This window comes from Mytilus trossulus, chromosome 13, assembly GCF_036588685.1.
Source record: "Mytilus trossulus isolate FHL-02 chromosome 13, PNRI_Mtr1.1.1.hap1, whole genome shotgun sequence".
Lineage (NCBI taxonomy): Eukaryota > Metazoa > Mollusca > Bivalvia > Mytilida > Mytilidae > Mytilus > Mytilus trossulus.
The window spans coordinates 62,887,625-62,905,399 of NC_086385.1; the positions used below are offsets into that span (position 1 = coordinate 62,887,625).

At 34.1% G+C, this 17,775-nt stretch overlaps 3 protein-coding genes across 3 annotated transcripts; all 3 read right to left on the bottom strand.

Moving 5' to 3' along the window:
- Positions 1-1,041: 1,041 nt before the first annotated feature.
- LOC134694568 (uncharacterized) lies at positions 1,042-2,007 on the bottom strand. Its single transcript, XM_063555583.1, has one exon. The coding sequence runs from the start codon at positions 2,005-2,007 to the stop codon at positions 1,042-1,044; it is 966 nt and encodes a 321-aa protein (XP_063411653.1).
- Positions 2,008-2,071: 64 nt separating this feature from the next.
- Positions 2,072-3,136, bottom strand: LOC134694569 (uncharacterized). The gene has a single exon (XM_063555584.1). The coding sequence runs from the start codon at positions 3,134-3,136 to the stop codon at positions 2,072-2,074; it is 1,065 nt and encodes a 354-aa protein (XP_063411654.1).
- A 191-nt stretch (positions 3,137-3,327) lies between these two features.
- On the bottom strand, positions 3,328-4,080 carry LOC134694570 (uncharacterized). The gene has a single exon (XM_063555585.1). It carries the CDS (start codon positions 4,078-4,080, stop codon positions 3,328-3,330), a length of 753 nt encoding a protein of 250 aa, XP_063411655.1.
- Between the last annotated feature and the right edge of the window lie 13,695 nt (positions 4,081-17,775).

Below are 17,775 nucleotides of genomic sequence, written 5' to 3' on the forward strand. Positions count from 1 at the left end.
TGAATAGATTAAATATGTACTTAGAGTTTTAAATTGGGGCCATGTTATAAAATTTGATTCACATTGAGGTCCAAAGAGCTTAAAAGTAAACTTGTTTTGATTTCATCCAAAATTGAATCATTGTGGTTCTTTGATATACTTTATTTATACAATTGTGTATTATTTTTTAGTCGTTTTCAATTTGATACACATTGAGGTCTAAAGGGTCTAAAATTTACTTTTGTTTGATTTCATTAAAAATCGAAACATGCATTTAGATTTTTGACATGTGACTGTGGCGAAATCAGACTAACACGGAATCCTTTTATATTCTTGAATCCAATTACTAACAGTTATTTACAGTATGTACAGTTTATAAAAGTTAATAAATACCACATTGAAATAATCAGTCTCTTTCTTTCTAGTCCAACTGATAAAACCTCTATAGTTTTTTTACTACTATTTTTACAATGATCATTATCCATAAAAACCCTTATCTTATATACAAAAATCATAAGAACATTCTAAATCTAGAACAAACTATAATTAACTAGAGAAATGATAAATATTCTATTTTTAGTAACAGGGTAAATTCCGGAATTTGCCAACCCTTTCTTTAATAAACATAAATATACACAATTACTTTCACTATCCATCTAGAATATTCTAGCATGATACATTTACTATAAATAAAATAACAATGTAATTTTATATACACAATGTCAAAATAAAAGTCCAATGTCTTTATAATTGCGTGCTTTCGCAACACTCCAGAGGCCAAAGAAAGTCTATCACGATTCCAACTGTTCTTGTATCTCCTTCGTTGCTGTTCGGACTGCTTGTCTTTGTGTTCTCTCTCGTGTAGTACTAGTATTGTCATTTATCAACTCAGTATCCTTTTTCTGTATCTGAGTTTTTTAAGCCCTCATCTAACTCTTCACATTCTATAGGATAAAGCATATTCAGAGCTCTGTTTAATGTCTTTTTATTAGGTAGCATAACTTTTCCAGATCTTATTTGACAATCTCGACTGACTACTAATTGACATATATGGCCAATTTTTCAACTTCTTCGTGGAAGGTTTTCCTTAATTAACACTATGTCACCAACCTTAGCTGGAGTTTTGCTCTGGATTCTTCCACTCCTTAGTTTGTTGGCAGTTCTTTCACGTAGACTAAGGAGATACTCATCTCTCCATGTTTTCCAAAACATAGTTAGATGTTTCTGTCCTTTCTTCCATGTCAATAGCAATTTTTTAGCACTACTAATTTGCGGTAAATATTCTGGATCTGTAGAATCTTCTTCGTTATGATCTGGAAATACTGTCTTAGGGTTCAGAGTTAGAAAGTGTGCTGGTGTAAGAATAATATTGGAATTTATGTCATCTCCAATATAAACAAGTGGTCTAGAATTCACCACTGCTTCAGATTCAGCTAAGAGAGTTCTAAATTGTTCATTTGATAGACATAACTTTCCTATTGTTTTCCGTAAACATCTTTTTACAATACCAATCAATCTTTCATAAAATCCACCCATCCAAGGTGCTAACTCAACAATGAATTGCCACTGAATTCCTTCATTTGCCATGTATGTTTGCACATCTGAATTAACTGTCACACCATTCCATGCTTCTTTTAAGGTATTACTAGCTAACTTGAACTGGGATCCGTTATCTGACATTATTTGTTTTGGGTTACCCCAGCGAGCAATGAACCTTCGAAAGCCTAGTAAGATTTCCTCTGCTGACATGTCTTGCATTAATTCCATATGTATGGCTCGAACCACTAGACATGTATATAAGCAAACCCATACTTTTTTGCTTCCAGTGTCTGATTTCACAAAAATTGGTCCAAAATAGTCCACTCCTGTATATGTAAATGGAGCTGACTCGTTTACTCGTTTCTTTGGTAGTGGAGGCATTAATGGCATTTTATATGGTCCGCCTTCACCCCGTTTGCAGATTGTACATTTTCTCAAAACTCTTTTTACTTCTGAACGTCCTTGTGGAATCCAGTATGTTTGACGCATCGCTGATAAAGTTTGTGAGACACCAACATGAAAGTATTTTCTGTGCATGCTTTCAATTAACAGTTCAGTGAATTTGTTTTTCTTTGGAAGCTCCTAATCTACCAACACACCTGATCTCATTTTCCTGGTCTAATATGAGTCCTAACTGACTTACTAAATTGTGTCTTATATTTTCTTTAATTGCTATCATCACTTCACCAAAACATTGTTTTTGAACAGATTTTATCCACAATAAATTTGCGTGTTCTAGCTCTGCAGCTTTTAGAGGACCAGCTATCGTCTCTTTATTTAACCGTTTAACAAATCTCAATACCCAAGCTGATACTCTGATCAAGCTTATAAATGAGGAAAATCTGCAACAATCAATGTCTAACAGATACCCAACAATAGATTTCGAATTTCCAACACTGCTTGTTTCTCCGTCAGGACCTTCTCCAGCAAGCAATTTTGCTTCATGTAATACGTAAGATACCTTGTATTCTGATTCAATAGAATTTTGATTGTCAACCCTTATATTGTGAGGATCCCATCTAGGCCACTCAGTTCTGTGTTTTGTTAACCAAGAGGGACCATGCCACCATTGGCTGTTTTCTTTTAACAGTGATACTGTTGTGCCTCTGCTTGCAATATCAGCTGGATTTTCCTTCATATAGACATACTGAAATTGAATGTCTTGTTGCTGCCTAATCTCTTTTATTCTATTATCAACAAATGTTGCTAGAGGTTTTTTCGATCCTATCCAGTGTAAAACACATTGAGAATCTGTCCACAAAATCGTCTCACAGATAGGAAGTTTTAATTGCTTCTTAACAAAGTCAATGCAACGAACACCAATGACAACTGCTAATAACTCAAGTCGTGGTAAAGTTATTTTCTTATTTGGTACCAGGCGTGTCTTGGAAAACAGTAAATCAGTTTCACATAAGTTGTCTTCCCTGAGTTGATGTAGATAAACAGCAGAAGCATAGGCTTTGGTTGAAGCATCGCAAAAGCATAGTAATCTGAACCTAACCGTACCTTGTAGCCCAATAGCTCTAGGAATATAATATTCCTGAATCTCATCTAAATCAAAAGAGATTTTTTTCCATTGCTGAATATCTTCTTGTGTCAGTTGTTCATCCCATTCCATTTTCTTGTTCTACAACATTTGGAGAAAAAGCTTGGTTCTTAAAGTCACAGGTGTATAAAACACAGAAGCCACTCTCTGTAATACTTCTCTTTTGGTGATTGGAAACATGTTATCATTTCTTGCACTGTTCACCGTAAATGTATCATCTTTTATTGTCCAAGTTAATTCAAGAACCTTTAATTTTTCTCTATTCACCTGGTCTTCCTTGGGAATGCATTTCCAAATCTTTCCTTTAGTATTAAAATTGCTACATCGTAATTTTCATGGGAGAGCGTTAAGCCAGATATAGCAGAATTAGCTGTTCCAAAAAGTTTGCTTTTCAAGTAATTTAATTTCTCTATTTTTGTTAAGCTTTGATTTGTGTGCACTGCTGCTTCAAATGAATCCCAAAATCCTGTCCATTTTAACTTATCTCCATTGTACGAAACTAGGTCTAATTTAGGAAGTTTAACTGCACTTACTGTTGAAGGTTGACTTTTCCTCTGTAATTCTTGGAGTTGTAACTGCTGAAACTGTACTATCTGTTCTTGCATTTGTGTCTGTAATTGTATTAAATGCTCCACCTTGTGGTCCGTGGCTGATTCTGTTTTTTTAATATCTGTTATTGTATCCTGAATTTCTTCCTCGAATATTTTTAATTCATCTAAGCGCTGTTTTACACCGTCAAGGAATTCAAAATATATTTCACTTGCCTTTATAAATTTTGCAATGTCACCTTCGTTTTCTTCTCTCTCCTCTAATATAAGTGATATTTCTTTCATACTATCTTCAAGTTTTGCTGCAAAATCCTTTAATCGTCTCTCTGCTGATAAAACTTGCCTTAATTGTGTTGTCACACTTGCATCTTGAATCCCTTGTGCTATTATATCTCCACTGTTATATAATTCTTTAGCTAAAAAATCATTGTACCTTGTACAGAGTCGTTTCAAATACGAGACTGCCATCTTTTCTGTGGTTACTTCTTTTCCGTGTTCTTTATAAAAAAAAAATTTCTGTAACTCCCGGGTTCCGGCACTATAAAATGTGGCGAAATCAGACTAACACGGAATCCTTTTATATTCTTTAATCCAATAATTAACAGTTATTTACAGTATGTACAGTTTATACAAGTTAATAAATACCACATTGAAATAATCCGTCTTTTTCTTTCTAGTTCAACTGATAAAACTTCTTTACTTCTTTTACTACTATTTTTACAATGCTCATTAACCATAAAAACCCTTATCTTATATACAAAAATCTTAAGAACATTCTAAATCTAGAACAAACTATAATTAACTAGAGAAATGATAAATATTCTATTTTTAGTAACAGGGTAAATTCCGGAATTTGCCAACCCTTTCTTTAATAAACATAAATATACACAATTACTTTCACTATCCATCTAGAATATTCTAGCATGATACATTTACTATAAATAAAATAACCATGTAATTTTATATACTCAATGTCAAAATAAAAGTCCAATGTCTTTATAACTGCGAACTTTTGCAACAGTGACTATACTAGGTAAATGTCCAATTTCTTTTTGGGTTCTTGGATATGCTGAATCTAATTTTTTATTTCATGTTATAAGACTTTTGATTTTTGACCTGGTTTGAAAATTGGTCTACATTAAAGTCCAAAAGGTCCAAAAAGTAATGGGGTTCTTTTAAAAAAGGATAATTTTCCCGTTTTTGGACAATAACTAAAACATGCTTTCACTAATTTGCATGAGACTTGGTTACTGCTTATTCATAATTTTTACGTTAGTACCGTTGAATTGGAGCCCTGTTTATAAAAGTGGTTCACTTCAGTGGTCCAAAGGGTCTAAAGGTAAACTTTGTTTGATTTTCATCAAAAATTTAATTCATTGTGTTCTTTGATATAATGAATCTCACCATGCATTTAGATTTTGGATATTGAACCATAATATGTAGATTTCCAATTTTCAATTTCTAAGTTCACATTCATTCTGCATCAATAGTTTAATCAAAACTTCAATGAGTGTATGAAATTCGAACATAGGGTTGTTTATAACAAAAAAAAACAACTTAATTTTAAAATAAATATTTTCACTTTTCCGTATTTTGTAATAAATGATCAAAAGATTTGTTTATTTTACAGCTAACACTAATATTCAGTCTTAGGTTAAAGTGTCTCTGTGTCAGCAATTATTTTGTCAAACTATCATGGAATTTTATGAAATTTGAACAGAATTTATTTTTGTATTTCACATATAATCATGATAATCTTTTAAGATTATTTTCATTTACCTTAAAACATTTTCTGTATTCACAGTTCGATTCTTTATACGTTTACGATTTGAAATTGAAAATAAAACACATCATATTCACAACTACAAGCCCAGTGATCTAAGTTTCAAATAGTCTCCTGCAACTCTTTTAGCAGGGGATAATTTATTGTTTGGCGCATATCATACCGACTAGTAATTATAGTTCTCTGTTGATATTGGTTGACAGAGACTTCTCAGACTTGGTAGGTTTGTTCGCCATATTATTTGGACATGTTGATAGGATCATTCATATATGAGTTATATATGGGACTTTGACCGTCTTTTTATCATTGTTATACAATAACACCTTGTTCATATTGATAATGACTCATCTAATACTGTTGACAGCAAGATCCCAACCTTGATAGGATTGTGTTTGCCATCATGGGTATTTGGACATATTATACCGTCATGTTGGTGCAACTATTTTTTATTGGGAGTTATGCACCTTTAACATTTGTTTTCAACTTTTTTAACACGATGACACCATGTTGCCTATTGAATTACAGGTTAGGGGATGGGTTGGGATCTCGCTGTACGTATGCGCCTGTTCCAAGTCTGAAGTTTGTTGATATGTTGCATATTTGTCTTTCGTTCATTCTTTGTATATAATGGAGTAAATCATTTATTTACAAGATAGATGTAAAGCTTTAAAAATTATAGTCAAAGAAAGGTTGAAAAATTGTTACCTTTATGACAAATTATGGATTCTGTCTACATACATGTAAATAATTTTGTTAATGTTTTTTATTTAAATCTATGTTATTCGTTTACCTTTCTGTATGAATGGTAACATTCTGTCACTAATTAGTGACGAAAGTAATGACTGTGACAGCAAAAGTTAAGATGCTTGTGCCAGTTACATGCAAAAATAGTTTGGGTGCAAACACTATCTTGTTTAATTTTGAATACTTGTTCACCACATTCTCCCCCATAAAAAAATCCTTTCCAAATTTAAGAAAAAAATATTTATAGAGATGTTTGTTTACAAAAGATTTGAAGGGGCACTTGCTTCAATATATCAAAGATATAGAATAAGATTTGTTTGGATCGATCATTAATGATCGCTAAATAGTGAAATTAAATCGAAGATGGTTAATTAAGCCGTTAGTTTTCTCGTTTGAATTTTTGTACATTTATCAATTCGGAGCCTTTTGTATTTGACTATGCGGTACGGGATTTGCTTATTGTTGAAGGCTGTACGGTGACCTATAGTTGTTAATGTCATTTTGATATCTTGTGAAGAGTTGACTCATTGGAAATCATATGACATCATCTTTTCTTATATCGAAATACTCTTTATAATGTAATCTATGATCATGTTGTACAACGTTATACTGTACACACAAGGTGATCCGCATTTACAGCAATGACAAGCAATCTTTATTTACAAGCATGGCTCAATTAAATGAATTAAAAATTATTTTTCTACATAGACACGATAAAACATAATGTTTCGCAGATATTGAATTATTCATTTATAGGCTGTAAGTCGACTGGGAGGTCAAACAATGAATCAAGAGTGTCAAGAGTTAAAGGTAAAAACCTTAGACCGGTCTAATCAGGAAATTATGTTGGAAATCAAACAATCACTAGAAGAAATGAAACATATGAAACTAACAATGGACAATTTGGGGATGGTACACTCTGAAGTGACAGAAAATCTCAGAGAGTTACAATCTTCCCACGGTACTTTACAGACTGCCCACAGTACTTTAGAGACGGAACACTCAACAATGACAGAAAGTTTTGAAGAGTTACGAACATCCCACAGTAATCTACAGACATCCCACAATACTTTACAGACTTCACACAGTACTTTAAAGACAGAACATTCAAAAGTTATGGAAATATTTCAAGATTCAATTCCACCAAACATCAGAGGTATATTATACGTATTGGTACAGAAAATAGTAGAATAAAAATTGACTGGGTAATTCTTTTCTAATTCTTCAATTTCTCATATATTCTGTTATGCATTGACCCTACGTCATGAAGTTTGATCAAGCAAATATCAACATTTTGTACAGAAATAGGTATAATGTTATTTTATTATAAAAAAAATCTGAGATAGCATGGTCAACTGAAATAGCAACGACATAAACTATTTTAACAAAACCTAGGTACATGAGCTGCACAATTCAAATCTTGTATGCAGATGTTCACGTACTATGGTCTCAATTTTCCATCTTAATATACTGTTTTTTTTTCTTGATCTCATTTTCTTCGTTAAGTGACTAGAATTAGAATATATGGGGACCTTTTATAGCTTGTTGCTCGGTGTGAGCCAAGCTCTGTGTTGTGATCCGTAAATTGACATATCATGGTTAACTTTTAAAACAATTGTTATTTTGATGGAGAGTTGTCTCATTGGCACTCACACCACATCTTTCTATATCTTTATAATATATTCAAACAGAACTTAAGTTTAAACTGACAACAAGCATGACACACACACTAAGCTGATACACACACACCTGATTTTTGTCATGCCTCTGACGAAAGTCAAAGTATTGGAGACTTGGGTATTAAAATCCTGCTGTGTGCTACAGCGTTAACTATTTGATTAAAGCTTTATATTTTAGAAGACCTGGATGCTTTATATATTTTGTGCGAATACCAAATGTTAAGAAGATTCTTTTTGTAATTTTTTTGTTAAGTGAAATACTTACTTATTATGAGTATTGGGATACATTTTTTGGTATATGGGTTCCTTATAACGTCTACATGTCCGTCAGGTTAGGTTCCCCTGACCAAAACCTAATGTGATAGCAAATTTCTTTTGTTTGTATTGTAATTAGAAAATAAAATGTATAATTATGATAATACTAAATAAAAGTTCCAAACATATTGTCTTATGTAAACTTTTATAAGACTGAAATGTTTATACATGTTATTGTTGAATATTCATGATAACCTGGATTTCAAGTAATATTGATTGGTTGATTTAAAGTGTTTGCGCTGAGTTCCGAGTTTCTTTGTCTTGAGTAAGAAGAACTAAAGGAGTCGAAATGGTCCAGTAGCCTTGAAAATATTGAGAATTTATGTTGCGCGCGTCTGGCGTATTAAATTATAATCCTGGTACCTTTGATAACTATTTACACCACTGGGTCGATGCCACTGCTGGTGGAGTTTCGTCCCGGAGTGTATCACCAGCCCAGTAGTCAACAATTCGGTGTTATTATATGGTTATTTTTATTTAACAAATTTCCAGTTAACAAAACATCGAATTTTGGGAAAAACTAAGGATTTTCGTATCCAAGGAGTAGTTACCTTAGATGAATTTTGCACAATTTTTTTGTAATTTTCGGTCCTAAATGCTCTTCAACTTTTTACTTGTTAAGCTTTTTAAGTTTTGATCTGAGAGGCACTGATGAGTCTTATTAGACAAAACGTGCGTCTGCCGTATTGAACTATAATCCTGGTACCTTTGATAACTAATTATATTGTATTGACAGATTTGACATTTTTACCATTTGTAAGCTGTTATATAGATATCACTGTGTGATATATACCAGTATGTATGTTTTAATTTGTTTCTTCCACACCAGTTACTACCTTGCTCCACAAGTTTGGTGTTTTACGTTACTGATAAAAAATATCCTGAACCCTAGCAAAGTGGCTTTAGTTTTCAATGAAGACTATAAGTCAGTTATTACATTCATTTGGCGCCTACTACCTGGTTTGATGGCACAGATCACTACTGGGCAGTCATGGAAGATTTCAAGTTACGTTTTGGATCAAATTTTTTATTCAAGATGCCTACCTACATACCAACCGCACCTTACCTTCCGATGTTTTCTATTGAGAGAGAAGTAACTCCAGAAGAGTTCAAACAGATTGGAACCGTAAAATCAGCTGTAGGAAAGACCATCAAGATTCTTATTAACACATATGTAATTGTTTTAAGGTTACACAGATAATGATTTACCGTACAACATAGTATGTGCTATGCTACATCAAACTGAGAACAGCTATTCGAGCTGATTTAATTAAAGCTCCTACATTGCTGGCATGCAGATACAGAAAGATAAGCACTATTCTAGTTCACATAAGCAACGTCACCACCAGAACAGTTACTATTTGGATGAATGCCATCTTATGCGCTATACATTCAGTTTCGGAAGCTGATATATAAATGGATGCTGAGTTAGATAATGATCCTACACATCAAGATACCCTGCCAACGAAGTTGTCAGATGTACAATTACAGCAAGGAAAAAAAAATGATTTAACAGCTTTGAGATAATTTTAACAAGAGTGATATTGATATTGGACAAAATACAGCAGTTCATTACCGCATTGATCTCATCGACGAAAGACCTTTCAAACAGCGACATCGCCGTATTCCGACAGTCATGATCAACGAAGTACGTGACCATCTTTAAAAGTTGTTATCTCACTCACCATGGTCGTCAAAGGTTGTTTTATGTCGCAAGAAAGACGGAAAGCTCCTCTTGTATATAGATTATCGTCAATTTGACCAGAACACCTGAGGATAATCCTGGTACTTTTGATAACTATATAATACGCATCGTCGAGACTTGATAGTAGGAAACACATTTTACACAGTAGTAGTATGTAGAGTAGGTATCATCAGGTGGAGGTAGAAGAAACCCACAAACAACGAACAGCATGTCGGAAAATACCCAAAGTACTAACATTGAGCTACGGTAACGTTGTAACCATAACGCTATAGTAAATGACGTAATTGCATAAATATTGTAGCTATCACGACGATTAAACGCATATAGAAAACACAACGTATTTATTGAGATTTAATGGTGCCGTACCTTTGGATATATATGGCTTCAAAACTGAGGTAAGTTCGTGCTGGACACAAAGGAGACGTCACGAAGCTACAGGTGAAATTTGACGAGTTAAAGTCAAAAACAGGACACAGAAGTTGACGAAGTGAAAGCCCTTGATGATGCCGTCACGCAGAAACAGAAAACATTGATCGACCTGAATAACAGACTTCTTGAACAGACTTTGGAGCAGAATATGGAGCTTGAAATCACCGACTCAGATAGTATATGTACGATTTTGATTGCAAAATTAGACAAATTTGGAAATTTATGGAGTCTCTTGAAACAAATACTATAACTTCGCTTGATACTGTCGGTCCTTCAACAAGCAGACTTAACACAGACGCATATAATTTCACACCCGCAGCTATAGTTGATATGAACACATGTGCAATAGATTCTATGAACCAGCAGTATTCGATTCACGCCCCTGCAGTGCATATCCGTCCCTCAGAGAATGTCATGTTTCAAGTACCGTCAGAACCGAAATCTTCAAAAAACTAATTACCATAGGCTTCCAAAGTTAGACTTACCCTTTTTTAATGGAGATATTCTCAAGTGGCAGACATTTTGGATTGTTTCCAGTCATCTATACACTACAACGACACTTTAACGCCAATCCAAAACTTTTAATATCTTAAAACCTTTCAAGAGTGCGGAGGTTTTGGATGCTTTATCCTCTTTGCATGACAAATTTGTCGTTGTTCCAGCAAATAAAGCCTCCAATAGTAGTGTTTTCATATGTAAAAAAACATCATTTGTAATGTCTCACTTCAGAGCTTGGAATTAATAAAACTACTGGTAATCCTACATATTCTTTAACATCATTTACCAAGGACAACATTTTACAAAATCATAAATCTGTCCTTCTTTCTTTCGGTATTAACATCAAAGAAAACGAAGAAAACTTGCCCTCATTATACTGGATACTTAAATTACACAAAACTCCATATAAAGCACAATAAATAGCTGAGTCTTCAAAATGTTTAACATCTTTGTAACGAACTGACTACTATTCTTTCTACAGTTAAAGATGGGCTTCAAAAATATTGTGAGGAGATATATTCTACCAGTGGTGTAAACCAGATGTAGATTCTAAAAAATTCGCAAGATCTACTGCTTAACCTTCGATCACAATCTTTGCAATTTTGCAGCAACATAAAAACTTTTGATTTTTCTACGCTACATACTACTATTTTCCATGCTCAGTTGAAATATCGACTTCAACATCTCATAAAACAGAGCTTTTTCTATAAAAATGGGAATCGTAGATACAAATTTCTTGTTTTGGGTTACAATAATTCATATTTTGTAAAGAATCACACTGAAACTTCCAGAGAATATACTGAAGATGATATTATCAAAATACTGGACTTTTTGATCCACAATATATTTGTTGAGTTTAGAGGATTTATATTTCAACAGACAGTCGGTATTCAAATGTGTACTAATTGTGCACCCCTATTAGCTTATTTGTTTTTGTACTCGTATGAAGCAGAATTCATACAGAACCTTCTAAAAGACAAAAAGAAAAAACACCTTGCGAAATTCTTTAACTTTACTTTCCGTTATATTGATGATGTTCTTTCATTGAATAACCCATACTTCAGCCAATACTTACATCTCATATATCCCTGTGAACTTGAAATTAAGGATACTAATGATACAGGAAGGATTGCTTCATACCTTGATATTTTCCTCAATATTGACGTAGATGGACGACTTCACACGAACATCTATGATAAGCGGGACGATTTCAACTTCCCAATTATCAATTTCCCATTTCTCAGCAGTAACTTACACTCTGCTCCTTCGTATTGTATTTACATATCACAATTGATACGTTATTCACGTGCTTGTTCACATTATATTAATATCAATTATGTGGTCATTTTTATAAATTTCCTGTTTACAAAACTTTGAATTTTTCGAAAAACTAAGGATTTTCTTTTCCCAGGCATAGATTACCTTAGCCGTATTTGGCACAACTTTTGGGAATTTTGGATCCTCAGTGCTCTTCAACTTTGTATTTGTTTTGTTTATAACTATTTTGATATGAGCGTCACTGATGAGTCTTATGTAGACGAAACGCGCGTCTGGCGTACTAAATTATAATCCTGGTACCATTGATAACTATTTACACCACTGGTTCGATGCCTCTGCTGGTGGACGGTTTGTCCCCGAGGGTATCACCAGCCCAGTAGTCAGCACTTTTGTGTTGACATGAATATCAATTATGTGGTCATTTTTATAAATTTCCTGTTTACAAAACTTTGAATTTTTCGACAAACTAAGGATTTTCTTATCCCAGGCAGGGATTGATTATCTTAGCCGTATTTGGCACAACTTTTTGGAATGTTTGATCCTCAATGCTCTTCAACTTTGTATTTGTTTGGTTTATAACTATTTTGATATGAGCGTCCCTGATGAGTCTTATGTAGACGAAACGCGGTTCTGGCGTACTAAATTATAATCCTGGTTCCTTTGATAACTATATACGTACTTCATATACAGGAGTGTGCTCCTTACGCAGAAACTGCTCCAACAAAGTTCTGAGTAGGACAGATTAAAATTGATACTCCTTAAATTTTATGGACACCATCACGAATTGGTGGATCCATACGATGTGTCTGTGACCAAACTAGCTAAGGACATGTTTGCCACATGGTAGATGTGGTTTGTCATTATGTCGTCTAATCTTTTTATTACCAAACGTAATTTATTCCCAATTATGACTGTCTTGCTGAGTGTGTATTCACATTACTATAAGACGTGTTACGGTACTTGTCTATCCCAAATTCATGTATTTATTGTAAATGTTTAATGTTATATTTGTAAAGCTCATCGGATTTTGTCAAATGTGTTGACGTTTTTTTATTAAATGTATGTGTTATGGAAAAAAACATTAATCACCGCCTTCATTTATTAGATTTGATTTTGTTCAACGTAGTCTGTACGATAATTTAAGTTTGAAGTTGGATTCATAACAAACTAGACATATGTATATATATTATAGTCAATTGCTATTAATAAGTATTGGAATATGCATTGTGTTTAAATGTAATATCAGTATTTAGTTCTATTATAATCTTAAATCAATCCTAATTCTATCTTACTTTTGAGATATAGTTTTTCATATATGACGTAATTTTTGTGCTGTTTCAGAATTTCTTAAATTCAAATGCATTATGTATTGGGTTTTAGTTTTCTGTATTTAGTTAATATATTTGATAAAACTTACTGTTTGCAATAGCGTTAATTGTTCTAAATAATTAGGATGTTCTTATCCCAAGCATAAAAACAAAGACGTATTTGACACAACCTTTATCAATTTTTTATCTTCACTGCTTTGCAACTTTGTACTTTTTTTCACTTTCGATCTTTTATATCTGGGCGTCACTGGTGAGTCTTGTGTGGACTAGACGCGTTTTTGGCGTATTGATTTTTAAACCTGATGCTTTTTATTATCTATTAATCATGTGTTTCTTTGTCTAATACGTTCTCCTATTTATTTGTATTGTCCTGTAATATTATGTTGTTATTTCAATCTTATAGTTAACATTCTCATTAAAGTTCGAGGTATGACATGCCTCAAAACCAGGTTCAACCCACCATGTGTTTCCTTTAGAAATGTCCTCTACCAAGTCAGGAATGTGGCCATTGTTATATTATTGTTCGTTTCTGTGTGTGTTACATGTTAACGTTGCGTCGTTTATTGTCTCTTATTTTTTAGTGTAAATTCGCATTGAGATAAGACGTGTCATGGTACTTGTCTATCCCAAATTCATGTACTGTGGATTCATTAATATACGTTGGATACCAATTTTCGTGGATTTCGTGGGTACAGGAGAACCACGAATTCAAATGTTCAACGAAATACAAATTTTGTAAAGGAATGATTGTAGTCTTTGCCTGGTTCATGCTTACATGCTAACATGAAAGCACTCATGAACCTACACACACCGACAAATAAAACATTTAGCTTGAGGTCGTACGGAGACAAACATGAATCATATGTGCGAGGAATAGAGTCAATTGGTCAAACACCAGAAATGTATGGTTCAATGTTGGTACCTGTAGTTTTGGACAAGTAACCGATTGACACAAAAAACAATATGGAGAGAACATGGGAGAGATAATTTGATAATGCAAATTGTACGAAAATCAATAACTTAAGAGATTGAAAATACTTGTGGCAGGACAGGAAGTATAGAACAGGACAGATTGCACAACACAGCATTTTTCACAGGTAGACAACCAAGATCACACAACAAAGGTTAATTAACTGACACAAGGAAGAAGGTAAATACGCGAACATGTATTTTGTGTTAATGTGAGCACTATCCGACGGAGTGCTCTGAAAGAACAGAAACAAACGCTAGGATTCAAATTGTTAAACAGAAACAGTTCTGCTTTAACTGTTTAGGGCCACACCGGGTGGCTGCATGTTAGTCTACAAAACGGTGTAAATATTGTAACGGAATGCATCATACAAGTATACGTAAATGGAAAGAGGCCAATACAGATATGAAGCAGAAGCCGAAAATACAGCATAAAGCTATCAATGTGGTTGAAACAACAGACAGAACTAGTCTATCGCATGCATCACAAGTCCGTCCCGGCATTCTTCTAAAAACTGGATTTCACAGACTACAAGGAGCTTGCCACATTTGATAGGACTCAAACTTGCACATTCTGTACACAGTGGAGGGCGTTTTTTGAGATCGACCTACTAATAGGCGCGGACCACTACGGGGAAATTATTGCGGACAAAATCATCAGAGGAAATGGACTCACCGCGGTACAGTCAAAGATGTGATATTTATTATCAGGACCAATCAACAGAAATAACAGCCTGCATTCAACATCTACAGTTCTTTTAAACGTCATTTCATTCCATCAATTGGAGGAGACAGAGATTGAAAAGTTTTGGACACTTGTGTCAATAGGAATCCATACATGTGAAAACAAGGAGAACACCAACTATTTACAGACATACCAGAACACAACTATAGATTACGAGAATGGAAAGTACACGACAAAAGTGCCTTTAAAACTTGACCATCCAGATGTTCCTTCAAATATGGCCATTGCTTAAAGTAGGACCGATAATATAGTTAAACGCCTACACCGAAAACCGCACTTGCTACAAAAATAAAGTGAAATAATAAATGAACAAGAAAAGAGAGGATCTATAGAGAGGTAACCAGATATGGAAGATAATATCAACAAACATATGATTCACTACTTTTCTCACCACCCTGTGAAAAGAGATTCTGAGACTACCCCCATTCGTTTGGTGTACGACTGCAGTTCTGAACCACAGCAAGATATAGCCAGCTTAAACGATTGCTTAATGTCAACGGTACCAAATCTAAATGACTTAACCAAAATATTAATACGATTCAGAATCGGGAAATATGGTATCAGTACAGATATTGAGCAGGCTTTTTTTACGGATAGGACTTGTCAAGAAGGATCGAGACGCTTCACGTTTCTGTTGGCTAGCTGACCCCATTCGATCAACATGACAATCTTACAACTTACAGGTTTAAATCGATACTGTTTGGCGAAACATGTTCACCATTTATTTTAAATGCCACTCAACACTTGGACAAACATGAAAATAGAATAACACAAACGATGAAAAGGGACTTATATGTAGACATTATTCTGTCAAGAGTTGAGACTTATGACGTAGTCATTACATTTTTTAAGGATGCGAGAAATGGCATGTTAAAGGGAGGATTTAATTTGCGATCTTGTAGCTGAAACTGCAGATATTCTACTCAAATTGCAAAAAATGTTAATTTAGACGAAAAGAAAAGAATATAACGGTGAAATTTCTAGGAATGATATGGAACACTGAAAAAGATACAATTTCTTTTCATAAAGTTAATGTAACAGATATTAAGTAACCAAACCTTACGTTTCGTCCCCGATGGTATCACCAGCCCAGTAGTCAACACGTCGGTGTTGACATGAATATCAATAATATGGTCATTTTTATAAATTTCCTGTATACAAAACTTTGAACTTTTGGAAAAACTAAGGATTTTTTATCCCAGGCATATATTACCTTAGCCGTATTTGGCACATGTTTTTGGAATTTTGGATCCCCAATGCGCTACATCTTTGTACTTGTTTTGGTTTATAAATATTTTTGATTTGAGCGTCACTGAGGAGTCTTATGTAGACGAAACGCGCGTCTGGCGTACTACATTATAATCCTGGTACCTTTGATAACTATTTACACCACTGGGTCGATGCCACTGCTGGTGGACGTTTCGTCCCCGAGGGTTTCACCAGCCCAGTAGTCAACACTTCGGTGTTGACATGACTATCAATAATGTGGTCATTTTTATAAATTTCCTGTATACGAAACTTTGAACTTTTTGAAAAACTAAGGATTTTCTTATCCCAGGCAAAGATTAACTTAGCCGTATTTTGCACAAGTTTTTGGAATTTTGGATCCCCAATGCTCTACATCTTTGTACTTGTTTGGGTTTATAAATATTTTTAATTTGAGCGTCACTGATGAGTCTTATGTAGACGAAACGAGCGTCTGGCGTACTTAATTATACTGGTACCTTTGATAACTTTTAACCCTTGAAAGATCAAAAGGCGGATATGACATCATTTTGGTAATCACAAACCGCTTCACTAGATATGCTATAGCCGTTCGTAAAAAGAACCAGACCGCACAAACTACAGCTTTTTCTCCAAGAGCATAACATGATGCTGGCAGTTTTTGTCAAAATTCCTCTGTCAATAAACTGTTTCCTGATACATGACATGTCATTAGATTCAATGTTTTGTTCAATGGATGGACAGTGTCTTTGTAAGGAAGAGTCAGTAGATCTTTCCTTGCTATAACCAGTATGGGTATATCGATTAACATCTGCATCACCAGAGTAAACCATGCTTAAGTCGGCCATAACGGCGCTGCTAAAATAACTGTTGTCTTGTCTTTCAAGACCTTCTGTACACATATGCCTAGTAAACTGAAAGGAGGAAATAAATAGTATTTAAAGTCACTCCATTCTATAGAAAAGGCATCTATAAAACTATCATCAGGGTCAGGTTTCCATGAACAAAACATTTTCAATTGTGAGTTTAGGCGAGATGCCAAAAAATCAATTTGGGATTCACCCCACAGTTCACATATATCACAAAAAATGTCTTTGTTTAACTGCCATTCAACGTGATCATTGAACTTTCTATATTCGGCATCTGCAATTATAGTATTTTCAGTTCCAGCAATGTGGCTAGCCGTGAGCCACCACACATTGTGTTTCTTTGCCCAAAACCAAATAGATTTCGCAATTAATAGTGTTACAACATATTGACTTAATTCCACCCATTTTATTGACATAGCTTACTGCTGTAGTATTGTCAGTTAATATTTTCACATGTGTAAATCATTTTAATAGAGATTCAAATGATTTCAAACCATACAAAATTGCTAGTAATTCTAAATAATTTATATGATATTTTAGTTCATCAGGGGACTATCTACCTCCTGTTTTGTTGTCAACAAGTACTGCTCCCCAGCC

What these genes read in the sequence shown, in the direction of transcription:
- LOC134694568 (XM_063555583.1), bottom strand. Translation starts at nt 2,007, where the DNA reads ATGCGTCAAACATACTGGATTCCACAAGGACGTTCAGAAGTAAAAAGA.
- LOC134694569 (XM_063555584.1), bottom strand. Translation starts at nt 3,136, where the DNA reads ATGGAATGGGATGAACAACTGACACAAGAAGATATTCAGCAATGGAAA.
- LOC134694570 (XM_063555585.1), bottom strand. Translation starts at nt 4,080, where the DNA reads ATGGCAGTCTCGTATTTGAAACGACTCTGTACAAGGTACAATGATTTT.